Here is an 18,408-nt window from a genome sequence, read left to right as displayed (position 1 = left end):
TCTAGGGATTGCTTCACGAATTCCTCCAGAAAATTTTAAAGGAATTTCTCACGGAAGTCTTCAAGGAATTCCTCGAGAAATTCCACTAAGAATTTCTGCAGTAATGTTTTGCAGGAATTCCTTGAAGATTTCCGCCAGAAATTTCTCCAGGGAATCCTCCACGGATTCCTTCAGGAATTTATCCAGGCAATTTTCCAGGTTTTTTTCAGGAATTCCTCCAGGGACTCATTATTGAATTTCTTCAGAAATTCCTCAAAAAATTCTTCCAGAAATCCCTCCAGGAATTCTTTCAGAAATTCTTCTAGGAGTTCCTTCAGACATTCCATCAGTAATTTCTTCAGGAAGTCTCATATATTTCTTCAGATATTCCTCAAATAATTCCTCCAGTGAACACTCCAAGAATTCCTTCATAGATTCCGCCTGAAATTTCTTCTAGAAAAAACCTTTTAGGTATGTCTGCCAGAATTCCTTTAATATTTCCTCCAGGTATTCCTCTAGAAATTCTCCACGGATTCCTCCAGAAAATCCTAAAGGAATTTCTTCCGGAACTCTTCCAGAAATTCCTCAAAAAATTCCGCGAATAATTCCTCCAGGGAATCCTTAACACATTCCTCCAGGAATTTCTCCAGGAATTCCTTCACGGATTCATTAACGAATTTCTTCAGAAATTCCTCAAAAAAATCCTCCAGGTATTCCTTCAGAAATTCCTCGAGGATTTTTTTCTGACATTCCTCCAAAAATTCCTCCAAGATGCCTCCAGGGATTTCTTCCAGGAATTTCTCCACGGATTCCTCCAGAAAACCATAAAGGAACTTCTTCCAGAACTCTTCGTGGCATTCCTCCAGGAATTTCTCCAGTAATTTCTTCAGAAACTCTTCAAAAAATTCTTTCAGAAATTCCCCCAGGAATTCCTTCAGAAACTCCTCTAGGAGTTCCTTCAGACATTCCTCCAATGATTTCACCAAGAAGCCTCATATATTTTTCCAGATATTCCTTAAATGATTCCTCCAGGAATTTCACGATTGAATACTCAAAAACTTTCTCCAGGGATTCCTCCTGAAATTTCTTCTAGAAAAAATCTTTTAGAATTCTGTCAGAGTTCCCCGGGAATGTCTCCCGGAACTCTTCCAAAAATTCCTCGAGGAATTCTGCGAGGAATTTTTCCAGGGAATGCTCCACGGATTCATCCAGAATTTTTTCCAGAAATTTCTTCAGGAATTCCTCCAAGAACTCATTAATGAATTTCTTCAGAAATTTCTCAAAAAAATCCTCCAGCAATTCCGCTAGGAATTGCTTCAAAAATTCCTCGAGAAGTTTCTTCAGACATTCTCCCAGAAATTTCTTCAGAAAGCCTCATATATTTCTCCAGAAATTTTTCAAATAATACCTCCAAGAATTCCTCCAGAGTTTCCTCCTGAATTTTCTTGTGGGAAAAACCTTATAAAAAAATCTTTTGTCTGACAGAATTCCTCCAATAGTTCCTCTAGGGATTCCTCTAGCAATTGTTCCACGGATTCCACAAGAAAATCCTAAATGAATTTCTCACGGAACTCTTCCAGGAATTCCTCAAGAATTCCTCCACCGATTCCTCCAGGAAATTCTCAAGGAATTTCTTCAGCAATTCATTCAGGGATTCATCCATGAAATTCCTCAGAAAATCTTCCAGAATTACCTCCAGGAATTCTTTCTGAAATTTCTCGAGGAAGAACTCCAGAAATTCCTCCAGAAAATCCTTCAGGTGTTCTTCCTGGGATTCTCCCAGAAAATCCTCTAGGAATTTCTGCCAGAATTCCCCGGAAATGTCTTTCGGAACTCTTCTAAAATTTCCTCGAGAAATTCTTCCAAGGATTTCTCCCGAAAATTCTCTAGGAATTTCTTCAGCAATTCTTTCAGGGATTCATCCATGAATTTCATGAAATTCCTCAAAAATTCTTCCTGAATTACCTGCAGGAATTCTTCCAGAAAATCCTCTATAATTTCTGCCAGAATTCCCCGGGAATGTCTTTCGAAACTCTTTCAAGAATTCCTCAAGAAATCCCATGAATTATTTGTCCAGGGAATCCTCCACGGAATCCCTAAGAAATTTCTTCATGTTTTTTTTCCAGAAATTTCTCCAGAGAATCCTCCAGGGATTCATAAAAGAATTTCCTCAGAAATTCCTCAAAAAATTCCTTACGATATTCCTTCAGCAATTCCTAGAGGAGTTCCTACAGACATTCCTCAAGGAATTCTTCCAAATTGCCTTCAGGAGTTCCTCCACGGATTCCTCCAGAAAATCCTAAAGGAATTTCTCCCGGAACTCTTCCAGAAATTGCTCGAGAAATTCCTACAGGGAATCCTACACGTAATCCTCCAAGAATTTCACCAGGTTTTTTTCTCCAGAAATTTCTTCAGGAATTCCTCCAGGGATTCAAGAATAAAATTCTTCAAAAATTCCTCATAAAAATCCTCTAGAACGTTGGATTACAAGTTTCTACTGGATGATGGTTGACTTTTGGAAATTTCGGCTCTCAGTCTAATAGTAGGGGAAATATTCTGTGCCGACCGGCTGATAGCAGGTAGTATCCGTACACCAGCTACGGAATCCCCAAACCAAACCGGAACGAATGACCCAAAAGTGTACCAGACGGCGTGACCCCATACAACCCGACTGTTTGAACGTTTGCAAAATTTGTGTGACCTGTGGATCTGTGTCGAGCCCTGAAGATGGTCCAATAGCCGGACCGAAACGTTGGCAATGGTAGAAAAGTAATCAACGCAATTTATTAGAATGAGAGCCGAAAATTCCAAAAGTCATCCTCCAGAACTTCCTCAGGAATTTCTCCAGAAATTCATCTAGGAGTTCCTTTAGACATACTTCAGATTTTTTTCCTTGAAGTCTCATATATTTCTTTAGAAATTCCTCGAATAATTCCTCCAGGAGTTGCTCCAGTAAATACTCCAAAAATTCCTCCAGAGACTCCTCCTGAAATAACTTCTACGAAAAATCTTTAAGGAATGTCCAGAATTCCTCCAAAATTTCTTCCAGGGATTCCTCCAGAAAATCCTAAAGGAGTTTCTCAGGAAACTCTTCCAGAATTGCTCGAGAAATTCCTCCAAGGATTCCTCCAGTTAATTCTCAAGGAATTTCTCCAGGAATTCTTTCAAGGATTCATCCATGAATTTCTTCTGAAATTCCTCAAAAATAAATCCAGATATTCCTGCAGATATTCCTGCAGAAATTTTGAAGAAGAGCGTCTGAAAATCTTCCAGGAATTCCTTCAGGAATTCCTGCAGAAAATCCTCTATAAATTTCTGCCAGAACTATTCCAGACTCTTTGAAGAATTTCTCCAGGAACTCTACGAGGAATTCCTCCAGAGTATCCTCCATGGGATCCTCAACGAATTTCTCCAGTATTTTTTTTCCAGGAATTTCTTCAGGAAGTCCTCCAGATATACATTGATGAATTTTTTCAGAAATTTCGTTAAAAATTCCTCCAGAAATCCTCGAGGAGTTCCTTCAGACATTCCTCCAGAATTTTCCCCTGGAAGCCTCATATATTTATCCAGAAATTCCACAAATAATTTCTACAGGAATTTCTCCAGTAGTTCTTCGAGAATTACCACCAGAAATTCCTCCAGAGATTCCTTCTGAAATTTCTTCCAGTAAAAATCCTCTAGGAATGTCTGCCCGAATTTCTCCAATATTTTCTCAAGGGATTCCTCCAGGAAATGCTTCACGGATTCCTCCTGAAAATTGTAAAGGAATTCCTCCCGGAACTCTTCTAGGAATTCCATCTGGAATTCCTCGACAAGTTCCTTAAGGGACTCCTCCATGGATTTCTCCAGGAATTTCTCAAGGAATTTCTTCAGGAATTCTTTCAGGGATTCATCCATGAATTTCTTCAGAAATTCCTCCATAAATTCCTCCAAAAATTCCTTCGGGAATTCCTCCATAAATACCTCCAGTAATTCCTCCAGAGATTCCTCCAGAAAAACATCTAGAAAAGAATTCCTCCAGGGATACCTCCATGGATTCCCACAGGAATTTATCCAGGATTTTTTGGAATATCTTCAGAAATTCCTCCATGGATTCCTCCAGGAATTTCTCCAGGAATTTCTCAAGGAATTTCTTCTCGGAATACTCCACATAATCCTCAATCAACTTCTCCCGGAACTCTTCTAGGAATTCCTCCAGAAATACCTCCAGGAATTCCTCCAGGAACTTCTCCAGGGATTGCTGCAGGAATTCCTCCAGAAAATTCTCTAGGAATTTCTACCAGAAATGCCTCCCGGAAGCCTTAAATATTTGTCCAGAAATTTTTTAAAGAATTCCTCTAGTTATTCCTCCAAGAATTCATCAATGAATTCCTCCATGAAATCCTTCAAAAATATCTTCAGGATTTTCTCCAGAAATACCTCCCGGAATGCAAACAGGAATTCCTTAAGCATTTCTCCAAGGATTTTCAAATGGATTCTTCAGGTATTTCTAAAGAAAATCCTCCAGGACTTTCTGCAGAAATTCCTCTAGGAATTTCTCCAGGAAGCCTAAAATGATTCTCCAAAAATACCTTGAAGAACTCCTTCGAGATTTTGTCCTGGAATTCCTCCAAAATTTCCTTCAGAAATTCCTTCTGAAATGCATCCAGGAATTTCTACAGGAATCCCTCCAGGAATTTCTGCAGGGATTCCATATGGAATTTCTCCTCGAAAATCTCGAGAAAATCCTAATGATTTTTTCCGGAACTTTTCCAGGAAATCCTCCATGGATTGCTCTAGGATTTTTTTTCTGGAATTTCTTCAGGTATTTCTTCAGAAATTGCTCCTGGGATAACTCCAGTTATTCAATTTCTCCATGGATTCCGCCAGGAAGTTCTACAAGAATTTGTTTAGGAAATCCAGGAATTTATCCATGAATTTCTTCAGATATTCCTGAAAAAACACGTCAGAAATTCCACGAGGAGTTGTTTCAATAGTTCCTCTAGAAAACCTCAAATATTCTCAAAGAAATTTCTCAAAGAATTCTTCCAGGAATACCTCCAGAAGTTCTTCCAGGAATTCTTGCATATTTTTTAGGAAATTCAAAAGCAGTTTCTTCTAGGGATTTCTCCTGGAGATTCTCCAGAAATTTCTCCAGGGATTAATTCTGGGCTGCAAAACGGTGAGTCTATAAGAAGAGCGTTCTTCCAGGGATTCTTCCAAAAATTCCTGTAGCAATTCTTCAAGCATTTCTTCTGAAATTTCTGAAATTGCCTTCACGGATTTCTTCAGGAATTCCTTCTTGGATTACAGCATGGATTTCTCCAATGAATTTTCCAAAGCTTTCTTCTGGATTACCAAGGATTTCTTTGGGAATGCCTCCAAGTATTCCTCCTGAAACTCCTCCAGGAATTCCTTCTGGAATGCCTCCACGGGTAGTTCCAGAAATTCCTCCAAGAAGTCCTCCAGAAATTCTTCTAACGATTCTTTCAATTTCTTTAAAAATTTCTTCAGGGTTTCTTCTTTAAATTCTCCCAGGGATTCCGCTAGGAATTTCTCCATAGATTCCTCCAGGTATTCCTGCAAGGATTCGTCAATGAATTCCTCGAGTAATTCTTCCAGAATTTCATGCAAAAATTCTTTCAAAAACTTCTTTAGGATTTTTTACAGCAACTCATCCAGGAATTGCCTCCAGGGATTTATCCTGTAATTCCTTCAGGAATTCCTCCAGGGATTACATCAGGGATATCTCCAGAAATTTTTCAGAGCTTCCTCCAGCATTTCTTCTAAGGATTTCTTTATGAATACCTCCAGGGATTCCTTCACGGATTTCTCCAGGAATTCCTTCTGGAATTTATCCATGAATTCTACCAGAAATTCCACCACGGAATTCCTGCAAGATTTTTTTCTCATAATTCGTCCATGAATTTCTCCAGAGATTTCTCCACGAGTTCTTGCAGAGAATCGTCAATCCTGAAAATCCTTCAGGCATTCTTCAAGAAGTTCCTCTACGAATTTCTTCGCGGAAACCCACAGGCATTTTTCCAAGGATTCCTTCAGGAATGCCTCCAGAGATTCCTTCAGAAATTCTTCCAGGGATTCCGCCAGGAATTCATTCAGAAATTTCTCCAGCGGTTCTTCCAGGGATTCCTCCAAAGTATACTCCAGAAATTCCTCCAGGGGTTTGTCAATGAACCCCTCCTGTAACTCCTCCGGAAATTTGTTCAGGAATTTCTCGAAATATTTCTCCAGAAATTCCTCCATGATTTCTTCCAGGAATTCCTCTACGGATTCCTCCAGGAAATTCAAGGATTCAAGGATTGAGTGTGGTACATTATATACCTTTAAGATCAAGGCAACGTCAAGATAGCGCATGCGTGGCAAGTAATTGCCATTTCATATATGGAATGCTAAGATGAAACATGAGATTTAGAGATGGTGTTAACATCAGTGGCTGCATAAAAATCAAATTCCGTGCGGCAATAAAGGTACATGGTGTCACCGTGGTGTATAGGAACCCTAGATAACGCTGAGATCATTGGGATGGTGCATGGAATGCTGATATGGTGCATGATGTCAGTATGATGCATTCGAGTTGACATGGTACATGAAATGCTACCTTGTTGTACGAAACTTCATATAATAAAAATGGTACAATGGATGTCTAGATGATATTTTGAACGCCACGATTACGCTTGAAAATTTTTAGTAGTGCATAGAATTTAACGACGGTGCATGATTTCGCAAATATGTGTCTAATTTGATTCAAAGATGGTAAATGAGATGCTGTCTAGAAGATTTTGTGAACATCATGGTAGTGCATGGAATGTAAATAAGCTGCATGATGTCAGTATGGTGCATTAGTATCATCATGATTTTGTTATACTCAATATGTTTCATGTTGAGGTGCACTTGCAGTTCGTGCAATGGTGCAGGAATCTCAATGTGGCACGGAAATCAACATGATCCAGGTACGTGGAATGCTATTTCGTATAAGAAATGCCAAAATGGTGCATCAAATTCAAATATAAACCAAATCATAATGGTGCATAAGATGCCTTAATATTATATTGAATGCCAAAATGGTGCATGGAATGCTTTGAAGAAGGCGCATGGTGCTAGGTGAGGTGAACGAATTGCAAAAATGGTGCATAAAATACAAAATAAATGTATTCAATGTTATGCTCACAACATAATGGTGCATCAGATGCCTAGATGATATAATGAATGATGAAATGGTGCTTGGAAAGCTTTGATGGTGCATGAAATTTAATGATGGTGCATATCAGTATGATACATTAGATTTCTAGTTGATTAAAAGACAGTGCATGATGCGCATAGGTATCCAGATGATTTTGTGGACGCTTTGAAGAAGGTGTATGATGTTAGTGTGCTAGCTATTTTGTATGACTAGGAGCACGAATTGCAAAAATGGTGCTTGGAATTCAATGTGGTGCCGAAGTCACCATGGTTCACGCACATGGAATACAGTTTTGGAATACGAAATACCAAAATGGTGCATGTTATTAAAATATTCAAAACTAACATAACTAATTAGTTAAAAGATGGTGCGTGAGATCAGCCTAGATGATCCATCCTACATATCATCCTAGAGAACATCGTGGTTGTACATGGGATACTAAGAAATTTTATGTGTCAGTGGTACATTAGTTGCCACCATGATTCAGTGATTCTCAACATTGCGTGGCTAGATCTAAGGTGCAAGAATTGGCAAAATGGTGCGTAAAATTTAATTTGGTGCGGAAGCCAACATGCGTCAGGTACATGGAATACAACTCGGTGTACGATATGGAAAAATGGAGCTTATGAAATTCAAAAGTGAATGAAAATGCTTAGATGACGCGTGAGATGGTGCTTAGATGTTTCTGTAAACATCATGGTGGCGTGGTGCATGGAATACAAAGGAGTACCATGATTCTGTTATACTCAACATATACCATTGCAAATATGGTGGAAGAAACTCAATGTGGCACGGAAATCTACATGGTCCAGGTACGTGGAATGCTATTTTGTATGCGAAATTCCAAAATGGTGCATCAAATTTAAATGTAAACCACATCATATTGGTGCATAAGATGCCTTAAAATTACATTGAATGCCAAAATGGTGCATGGAATGCTTTGAAGAAGGCGCATGATGCTAGGTGATGCATTAGATGTTATCGTTATTCAAAGATTATCAACATGTTGCATGGCTAGGTGCACAAATTGAAAAAATGGTGCATAAAATACAAAATAAACATAACATAATGGTGCATCAGATGCCTAGATGATATAATAAACGCTTAAATGGTGCCAGGAAAGCTTTAATGGTGCATGAAATTTAATGATGGTGCATATCAGTATGATGCATTAGATTCCTAGTTGATTAAAAAATAGTGCATGATATCAGCAGTGCGTAGATACCTAGATGATTCTGTGGACGCTTTGAAGAAGGTGCATGATGTTTGTGTGCTGTATTAGTTCTCGCCGTTATTCAGCGATACTCGACATTTTGTATGGCTAGGTGCACCAATTCCAAAAATGGTGCTTGGAATTCGATGCGGTGCCGAAGTCACCATGGTTCACGTACATGGAATACAGTTTTGGAACCCGAAATACCAAAATGGTGCATGTTATTCCATAGATTCCACCATATGGAGCTGACATCTTTAATTAGTTAACAGATTACAAAATGTCAAAATGGTGCATGTTATTCATTTTTTTTACATATAAAAGGGGGGGCAAGTGCCCCCCCTTGCACCCCCCTGTGCACGCTAATGAGAACGGCGGAATTCCGTGGAATGTTTGAGTGTTCCCGTTGCCTCCGGAAGCATAGTTAGATGACTGAGAAAATGCACAAGAAAATATGTATGCCGGAGCCGATAAGAACGACAAGGCTATTATCCTGCTGTTCGAGACTGTCTCGCATATACCGCATATGGGTCTCGGAATCGACGAACATTAGGCCATGAGAGCACTAGCGGACGACACCGAGGATGCCTCTTACACAAAGGAAGTCGATTTCCCCCAAATTATTTTTTATTAAAATTGCCACCCCCGTATGATATGTCATTATTAATAAATTGAAAGCAATGCGTTTACATTACAAAAAATCCCTACTTTTTATAAATGTGCTCCGAAAAACATGTTAGGGAGAAAATAATAGTATTATACATATTACCGATATTACCTGCGAGGCAGACCTGTGGAATCAGAGGCGTAGAGTGGGTAGGACATAAAAATCCTTGAGTAGGCCAAATCCAGAACCATTTTGAATAATATATCCTACTCCAATTACCGTGAGGTCGCCATTCACCGCTCATGCTCCATTCACCGCCCGTTTCATACGGTTTATATTCAAATCGTATGAAACGAGCGATGAATGGAGCATGAGCGGTGAATGGCGACCTCACGGTATCACATTTGGTTACAGACCACTTTTGATGGAAAATTTGGCTTGGTCGCACCTCTGATTAGTTCCGATTTTCATAACCGGTTTTCAAATAGCCTAGGCCTCTCAAAATCAATTTTAAGAGATTTGCACCCTAACTACGTCACAAGTTGGCGCCTATGGAAACGAGTTTTTAAACTTCAAATGCCGTTTTATCACTTCTTACTTTTTACAAATGGAACTGATATGCTAGTGGGGGCAGAACAGTTCGTAGTGAAAATAACTACTGTACAGCTGTAAATGTCAAGAACTAACCTCCAGGACAGTTTGGATGACCCTGAATGTCCCAAAGGTATATAGTAATATAAACTATTTTCCAGTAAGTCCGGTAACCATAGTTAATTATGCAACGTTACTCTGTAAAGGGGCGACTAACTGTTACGAGTGTAGAACTAAAGTTCTGCTCTTCGGAGTAGTTTGGTTGGTCTGCAATATCCCAAAAGCATTTCGGAATGATTCGTACAATTCCAAGAGGGTCAGAGTTCAAAACTCCAAGTTAGTTTGTATGACCTGCATCAGGCTTGTCCGCACTGAGCGCATGGAAATTGTCTTGCATTATCAATAAGTCCAGCATACAAGAAGTACCGTAGAAGATTTTATTGCTAAACGATTGATTACGAATTTATGAGATTTTTTTTTAAAATTTCGGTTCATTCCCATACTATCGCAAGTTCTAGCGCAAGTTGCAACTTTGGGCTGCATTTTCTCCAAGGCCTACTTTTGTCGAATGTTACTGTTATGCGGTTATGGGCAGTTAATGGTACTGGGGTATCAAATATTTTGTTTTTCCTCACTTCTTAGTGTTCAGGATGTTCTATGATGTCAATAATGTCTCGAACTCAATTACTCATATTTGTCCCTGTAATAGAGGAGTAGGTTTGCAATAACTTTACCGAAGACAAAGTTCACTTTTTTGGCATGAGCAAATTAATAGTCATTTTTCATTTAGGGTCATATATGACCTCCGGGCCCAAAAGGTTAATCCAAATATTGTAGGTTTTTTTGCGAACAAATCAAGGAACAAATAACAGATAAAGAATTATTCGGTTCAAACTAAAATCTTCAAATAATTTCAAAAGTAGTTATGTGAAAAACATCCTAGGGATCAAATGAATTTGTATGAGCTTTTATTAGTTTTTGCTTATCCAAAAAGAGAACACGTGATTTTTGGCCAAAAAATCTCGGGGAATATCATGGTGAAGATTTCATAGAAACACTGGTAATATTCTGTCTTCCAGGATGATGATAAATTTCATAGATTATGACTTATTTATAGTTAATCTTATAGAAACAATACGCAGTAGAATGCTTCAAATGTTTGGATTCGTATTGCATATTCACCACTGTCGCCGCCTCCAGCAGCAGCAACAACAAGCTGCAGGTCCTCCTCTAGTTCCTCGGAAGACGATTTGGAGATACCATATTTCTTTCTTTTGGCAAAGGCGCAATGCATTATAACATGCAAACATACCCCTAGATAAGCCAGCTCAATAAAAAAAAATCAACTTTCATTGCTTCCTCCATGTAGAGTTTGGTGATTTTATTCGATTTTTGTCATTTTTAATTGAACAATAGCTGCCATCGTAAATACAGCTAGGAAAATCGTGAACATAAAAAATCTAATTGATCTTCATCTGAATCGGTTCCTGAGCCTCCTTCTTCACCTTCACGTACTGGGTATTGACCACATGGAACAGATCCATCTCCGAAATCGGCACGATCCGCTTTAGTCCTTGAACCATTGATGGCCACCCTGACGGATTGACGAATCGCTTGACATCCCAGCTGGTGATGCCCTCAATGATCTCGTTCTGGTAGCTTTCTTGGGACATGTTCTGGAACAGTTAATGATGACCTTGAAGAGTTTGGGTTGAACCCTCATGTCCAGAGCCTTCTTCGATCTCTGCGCCTGAGACCAGAATGAATTTGAGGCGGCGGTGCACCGCGGTGGAATGTTGCACAACTGATTGCTTTCGAGGCGGCGGTGTCAATCATCGGCGGTGTCGAAATCATTGGGAGCTTTCTGCGGTACTTTCCTCTCCTCGGGAGCAGCTTTCAGATTGAGGCTGAATTAAAACAACACATAAATACTTAAATGAATTGCACTTCTATTAGATTAATAACTTACCTAAGCGTTTTTTCCTTCAAAAACAGTTTGGCTTAAGTGCCGATTGCACCTTTCCAATGACCTATTCGTGGGACGTAAACAACAACACACCTGGCTGTTTGACGTAAAGCACTTGACGGAAGTAACATACACTTTGATAACGCGACCTAACAAACCTGACGAAAGTAACGTGTCAGCTATTCGAATGACTTAACAAAACGTCCTAATTATTTTTCCTGACACAAAACGACGCAACACAATTTTTTATCAAATCTACGGTTTTTATCTAAACTTTTTCTAGGTTTTCAATAGTGTAAAGATTAAAATTATTATAATGCTTCGTTTACGTGTATTCACTTCATTAATAACGATTCTGTTTTTAAATAGGAATTGAAAATAAATAGCAAAACTTTGAGATCGGTTTTCTTGGGAAGAGGAAAAAGTTACTTAGGACATATTGAAAATTTGCTCTTGAAATGTATGCAGATTGAAGGGACCGACCAAACCATCGAGATAGGGAGAGATATCGAGATGTAGAACATCGACATGTGGAGAGTCGACTGTAAACAGCTGAGATATTAACGAAAGAGAGGAAAACCAAAGAGAGCCTCTCTTCTGCAGATTGGACCTTTAGAAATGTTTGGCCTGAAGTATTTGTATAGGTCCTGTGCAGGCTCTCCTTCGATTATAACGTGCTTGTATTTATGAATTTTGATTTAAATACTTCTTGCGTCGGAAGCTAGGTCGGACTCGGAAGGTAGATTAAACAATCCGATCTACACATCACAAATTGTCAAAATATCCGCTGTGTCATCGTAATATTCTCAAATCTCTAGCGAAGTTGGTTTTTTCTCCAAATCCGTGCGTCGGACCTAACTTCGGAAGTGGTGCGCTGTATAGTAAACCTATGGTCCGCTATACAGCGCATCACTTCCGATGCTAGGTCCGACGCACGGATTTAGAGAAAAATCCAACTTCGCTAGTCAAAAATTCCGGGTTTCAACTGCACGGAGAATAATCTGAAGAGAATCGGAACAAAGAGAGCATCTCTTTTGCAGATTGGACACAGACAAACAGACGTAACACCACAGAGAACAGACATCCAGGCTAGAACAAATTTCATTCGGAAATTTGTGTAAGGATTTGAATCTTTACTTAAGTAAGGTTGCAAACCAATACACGATGACAACACTAACGCCACCAAACACCATATTGCCACAGTCAGTGGTGAATTGAAACATTTCAAGTGGTGAATTTAATTAGTATGGGAAATTAACCGATTGCAGCGCCACGCTATTGCCACTTGCGTTGCCGATTTCAAATGGCCGTTAAATTTCTTACACAGTTTCGGAGCTGGACTTGGATGTCTGTTCTCTGTGGTAACACCTTGAACGATTTTCATGGAAATCCATCGCCCAGTTCACACTACCATCACTTGGTGGAAAAGTTGCACGAATCACTGTGTTGTGCAATATCGTCAACAGAAAGCGCTAGTGTGAAACGTCAAACGCATAAAAAAACGATGCGCGCGCCTCTGGTTGTGAAAGCCACAACTATGAAAATTTAAAATTATCGTTAAAAGCGTGGTGGATGGACATTTTGCAAGTGTTAAGCCTGGAACACATAGCGTCCGTTCCGTCGAGGTTTGCGTTTTTTTGACAGTTTTCCCATGGGAAATGTGTCAAACTACTGTCACGCACACGGCACACGCAAACGTATGCATTGTGTGGGGCACTTTACGTCTGTTTGTCTGTGGATTGGACCTATGTTTGTTTGTCGCATTTTGTTTGTTTTGTTGTATGTTGTTTTGTTGCATACAGTTAATGCATTTCCAGTGATATTGTCGGGCCGCCACCAAACCGGACTTCGCACAATCAAGTCGCGACGCGACCCAACTCGCGACGTTTTTTAATCATGTCAAACGTAGTGCGCATCCTTCCCGTTGTTGTCAGCAACAGAGCGCACTAGATGCGAAACAGTTGCGACACTTGTGTACCAAGAAAATGGCAATTTTTGATTGAATGTCGGTCTTGATTCCAACCGGATAGACAATATTTTCTCTCAGTGTTGCGAAGCGAGTCTTATCTTTTTCGACCATCAGTTCAGAATCCATTCCACACCCGGCCCCGGCAGTGAACCTAATCAGAAGATTACGTAACAAAAACAAGGATGTAAACAATCTGCTTTAGATGCATGCAATTTCTATATTCAAATCACATTAAATTTCTATTTTCAACGCAGAAATTAACATTGAAATTCTGAGAAAAAAGCATATGCCAAAGGGAAGATTCAAATATTACGTCCATCGTTTTTCGGGATTTCTGGACCCCCCCTCCCCCCTCTGTCACGCAATTTTCCTATACCCAATACACGTACTGTCACACTTTTCTAGACCCCCCCCTCCCCCAAATGTTGGACGTAATTTTTGAACGTTCCCAAAGGTTTCTCTACTACATGAATTCAAAAAACAGTTAGTATTGTTATTCCAATAAGTAATATATTATTAGCAATACGATTTCGTTCGGAACTACCCAACTAACATCAATCCAGACTTAACTGATAATCTTTATGACAATGTGTACTTAAAAGCAAGGAGACAGTAGTGTGGCCACACCCTCCCTTTTAGGCCTTTCCGGAAGCCTTCTCACGAGCCTTCCTGCCTTCCACCAGCGACATTCGTTCCTTTTCGCTCAGCGGCGACAGCACCTTGGTAACGACTCCGGTTCCCAACGTAATGTGTCCATCGCGTAGAGTGAACCGCTGACCCTGCTCAATGACCATGGGCCTCATCAGACGCAGCTGCAGCTTGGCATCCTCACCGGGCATGACCATCTCCTTGCCGGGAATTTGCACCTGGGTGGCGCAGTCCCACGTACGCGAGAACATCTGCAGCTGGATGAAGCTGGTGAACGGCTTGTGGCGACCGCCTTCCTCCTTGCTCAGGATGTACACCTGCGCTTCGAAGTTGTCGTTGGCCTTGACCGAGCCCGGCTTGCACATCACCATTCCGCGCTTGATGTCGTCACGTTTGATACCGCGCACCAGGGCACCCAGCTGATCGCCAGCCTGGGCTTCCTCCAGAATCTTGTGGAACATCTCGACGCCGGTGATGGTCGATTTGATTACCTGGAATGATCCGAATCAATGAGCTGCTAATTTTGAAGGAAGCATTGCCACTTGAGCTTTGGATGGCTTCTTACCTTGTTGTATCCAACGAACTCGCACTCCATGCCCTTCTTGACAACGCCGCGTTCCAAACGTCCCGTGACCACAGTGCCGCGACCGGGAATGCTGTGCACCGATTCCACCGGCAGCAGGAACGGTTTGTCCAGGTCCCGAGTAGGCGTCGGAACATACTTGTCCACTTCCTCCAGCAGCTTCATGACGGCATCAGCGCCGATTTCGGGACTCTTGCCCTCCAAGGCGCACAGAGCCGATCCCTTAATGACGGGCACGTTATCCCCGTCGAAGCCCATCTCGGACATAAGTTCGCGGATTTCCATCTCCACCAGATCTACCATTTCCTGATCGGCCGCGTCCACCTTGTTGATGAAGACGACGATGTGATTGACACCAATCTGCTTGGCCAGCAGCAGATGTTCTCTCGTTTGCGGCATAGCACCGTCCGTCGCGGCCACCACCAGGATGGCTCCATCCATCTGGGCCGTTCCGGTGATCATGTTCTTAATGTAATCGGCATGTCCGGGACAATCGGTATGACCGTAGTGCCGATTCTCCGTCTGGTACTCAATATGAGCAACGTTAATCGTGATTCCTCGCGCCTTCTCTTCCGGTGCGTTGTCAATGTCGGCGTACTTTTTGCTCTCGGCCAGATCCTTATCGGCGAGCACTTTGGTGATAGCGGCCGTCAGGGTAGTCTTACCGTGGTCGACATGACCGATCGTTCCGACGTTGCAGTGCGGTTTGTCCCGTTTGAACACTACCTTCTCGGCGTAGAACCGCTTCTGGCAGATGGTCGGACAGATGCGGGCCGCATTCAAACTGGCACCGGTGTTGAACAGGAACTGGGTCAGTGTCTTGCGGGCCACTGTAATGCAAACCGAGAAATGATTACAAAATTAACCTCACTTTTGATTTTGCACTTCGATTGCTGTCGGTGGGAGGTCGACCGAAATCAAAAACAACCATTTCACAGGGCATTTTCTGCTTACCTGGGTTCAAAACCGCACGCAACGCAACGTAGGTAGACATTTTACACCGATTTACACTTGCTGAACCGTAATTTTACAGTAAAAACCACCGAGAAATACACGAAATTTGCAGCGAGTGAAAATTTGTGATTTTCTTGCGCAAGACCTCGCAGGTCGCAGATCGATTCTCGGCTCGTGTGATTTTGACGTTTCTGACTGGTTTGAGTTCGCGGGTATCGGACAATGTGACCGAAAGAGGCTTTTGGTCGCATTTTTTTTTCGAATAGATTTTGTCGATATTTTCTAGGGGCAACACTCAGCCAAATCTGGAGCTCGATTTGAATAGGTCGTATGTGCTTTTGTCGATTAAAAATTCGATCAGTTGGATTTACTTATTGTAGCGAAAACCGTTGAAATTGAACAAAGTTGATACATACAGCAGAATCCTCACAAAATAAGCTTTCCGTTCCATCATTAAAAGTCTCAAAAATATCTTTCATGCTGCTACAATAACTAAAATAAACTCATCGAATTTAATATCGACAAAAGCACATACGACCTATTTAAATCGAGCTCCAGAAATAACCTTATAAGGTTTCCATAAGGCCCAACTTATGAAACGGCCTTTAAATAATTCATAATGATTCGGATGAATTTCATAAGGTCACTCTATAGAGTACTGCAAGCACCGGTCTAATCTCACTTTGTTTGACAGTTCAGCGAGCTTGTTTACAAGGTGTTAGAATTTTGAACGACCGGCGAAAAATTTAAATCTCGTTTTCCGTTCCGATATCATTGTGATACGTAAATATCGAGTACATTCAGCTCTACTAGTACAAAACCAATCGTCCAACTCTCATTATTCCGAAGTTCTATCGAAAAGCAATTTTGCCGGATCTTGGCCAGAAACTAAGTCCATGTAAACAAGCTCTGTGAACTGTCAGTGCATAGCTTCGTGACGTCATCTTGCAGTATCCTATGACGTAAAATCGTCTCACAGCTTGGCTTTTATTCATGTTTAGCAACACGGAATTCTCAAGCGTCGGTAGCCGTGTGAATAAAACACGGGCTCGTTCTCGGGCTCGTTGATCCCGACGTTCATGGATCGAATCCAGTCTGCATCATTTTAAGATTTTTTTGTTCTTTTGATAAGTTTACCTTATGAAATTTGTCATAGCAAGCACGATCAATTTTCATAAGGTATTCTTATGTAATGGGTAGTATGCAGATCGCAAGAAATTTTTTAGCCTATCTCGATGCGTGGAAAATTCAGGCAAGGAATCGCTCAAGAAATGAGAAAGCGCCGCTTTATTCCGGATCCTAGTACGGAGCTAAAACGAAACGTCAAATCAAATGGAGCTTGCTGTGTTAAATTTTTTGACCATTTCGGTCACGGAAAAATAATGCACTGAACGAAAAATTACTTGAGCGATTCCGTTTGAAGTGCATACCTGCCATAATCCATAAGAATTAGTTATAGCAAATTTTTATATTGCTAATTTAGAGAAAATTTTCCACTTTACGGAAGATTGAAAAGCTACCTCAGCTGTCAGACTGATGATTTTCAACCAGTCCAAGGATACCTTGGATCGAGCCTTGGATACGACGCCGATGATCATTGTTTGTTGTTGCTTTTCAGAACATTTCACTTTGCATGATCAAACTTTTCAATGATACGATCATTTTCATGGCTGCGGTAGGACTTTGACAGCTGCGGTAGAACTCGGCGGCTACCGCAGAGTGGAAAATTTTCTAAAAATCCGCAACAAGGTATTTCGATGAATTTCGCTAGTTTTTTTCGCCGAATGAACAAGAGCAACTCTGAGAGAAACGAAGTTACTCTTTGTATCGATGTTCGACGAAATTGGTTGAAAGATGTCCTCAAATTTGCAATTTTCATTCAGCTCATGTAACACTTTGTAGTTTGACATTGGTGCCAGATCACACTTCTAGATTGAGTTTAAATAAGGGCGAAAGTAACATGAGAGAGTTCTCTTCATCGACTCTCTCTTCTTCAAATTAAAGTGACAAGATGCAAGTATGGTTGCACTTTTTGGCCATAAATCGCTAGGTAGCGATGCAATCTAGCGTCTAAGTGTAAAAAAGTTCGATTGAATTTGCATCTTGTCACTTTAATTTGCAGAAGAGAAAGTCGGTGAAGAGAACTCTCTCATGTTACATTCGCTCTTATTTAAACTCAATCTAGACTTTATGAGAGAAAATCTGAGGAACAAACTGTGAGGAGTTCTGGACAATACTTCGAACACAGATTTTCTCTCGTTCTGTCTTGCCCCTATGAAATAACTTCCAAAAGTTTGGATCAAGCGATCAAGGTTTGGACACAGAGAACAGACATCCAAGTCCAGTTCCGAAACTGTGTAAGGAATTTAACGGCCATTTGAAATCGGCAACACAAGTGGCAATAGCGTGGCGCTGCAATCAGTTGATTTCCCATGCTAATTTAATTCACCACTTGAAATGTTTCAATTCACCACTGACTGTGGCAATATGGTGTTTGGTGGCGTTAGTGTTGTCATCGTGTATTGGTTTGCAACCTCACTCAAGTAAAGATTCAAATCCTTACACAACTTTCTGAATGAAATTTGTTCTAGCCTGGATGTCTGTTCTCTGTGGTTTGGACTAGGGGCAAGACACTGTGCAAACGAGAGCAACTCTGAGAATTTCTGAGTAACTCTTTCTGTCGATGATCGACGAAACTTGTTGAAAGACATCCCTAAA

General features: G+C 40.8%; 1 protein-coding gene across 1 annotated transcript; it reads right to left on the bottom strand.

The window, feature by feature from the left end:
- Positions 1-13,993: 13,993 nt before the first annotated feature.
- LOC109426847 (elongation factor Tu) lies at positions 13,994-15,886 on the bottom strand. Its single transcript, XM_019702399.3, has 3 exons — positions 15,691-15,886; positions 14,719-15,566; positions 13,994-14,644 (listed from the first exon to the last, which is right to left on the bottom strand). The coding sequence occupies exons 1-3, from the start codon at positions 15,728-15,730 to the stop codon at positions 14,141-14,143; spliced, it is 1,392 nt and encodes a 463-aa protein (XP_019557944.3). The 5' UTR covers positions 15,731-15,886; the 3' UTR covers positions 13,994-14,140.
- Positions 15,887-18,408: the final 2,522 nt, after the last annotated feature.

The sequence above is a fragment of the Aedes albopictus genome, chromosome 2 (genome assembly GCF_035046485.1).
Source record: "Aedes albopictus strain Foshan chromosome 2, AalbF5, whole genome shotgun sequence".
NCBI lineage: Eukaryota > Metazoa > Arthropoda > Insecta > Diptera > Culicidae > Aedes > Aedes albopictus.
This window is presented reverse-complemented; position numbering and strand designations above follow the sequence as displayed.

What these genes read in the sequence shown, in the direction of transcription:
- LOC109426847 (XM_019702399.3), bottom strand. Translation starts at nt 15,730, where the DNA reads ATGTCTACCTACGTTGCGTTGCGTGCGGTTTTGAACCCAG. An exon ending in GCGTGCGGTTTTGAACCCAG is followed by an intron (nt 15,567 to 15,690) that starts GTAAGCAGAAAA and finishes TTTGCATTACAG; the next exon opens with TGGCCCGCAAGACACTGACC. An exon ending in AGTTCGTTGGATACAACAAG is followed by an intron (nt 14,645 to 14,718) that starts GTAAGAAGCCAT and finishes GGATCATTCCAG; the next exon opens with GTAATCAAATCGACCATCAC.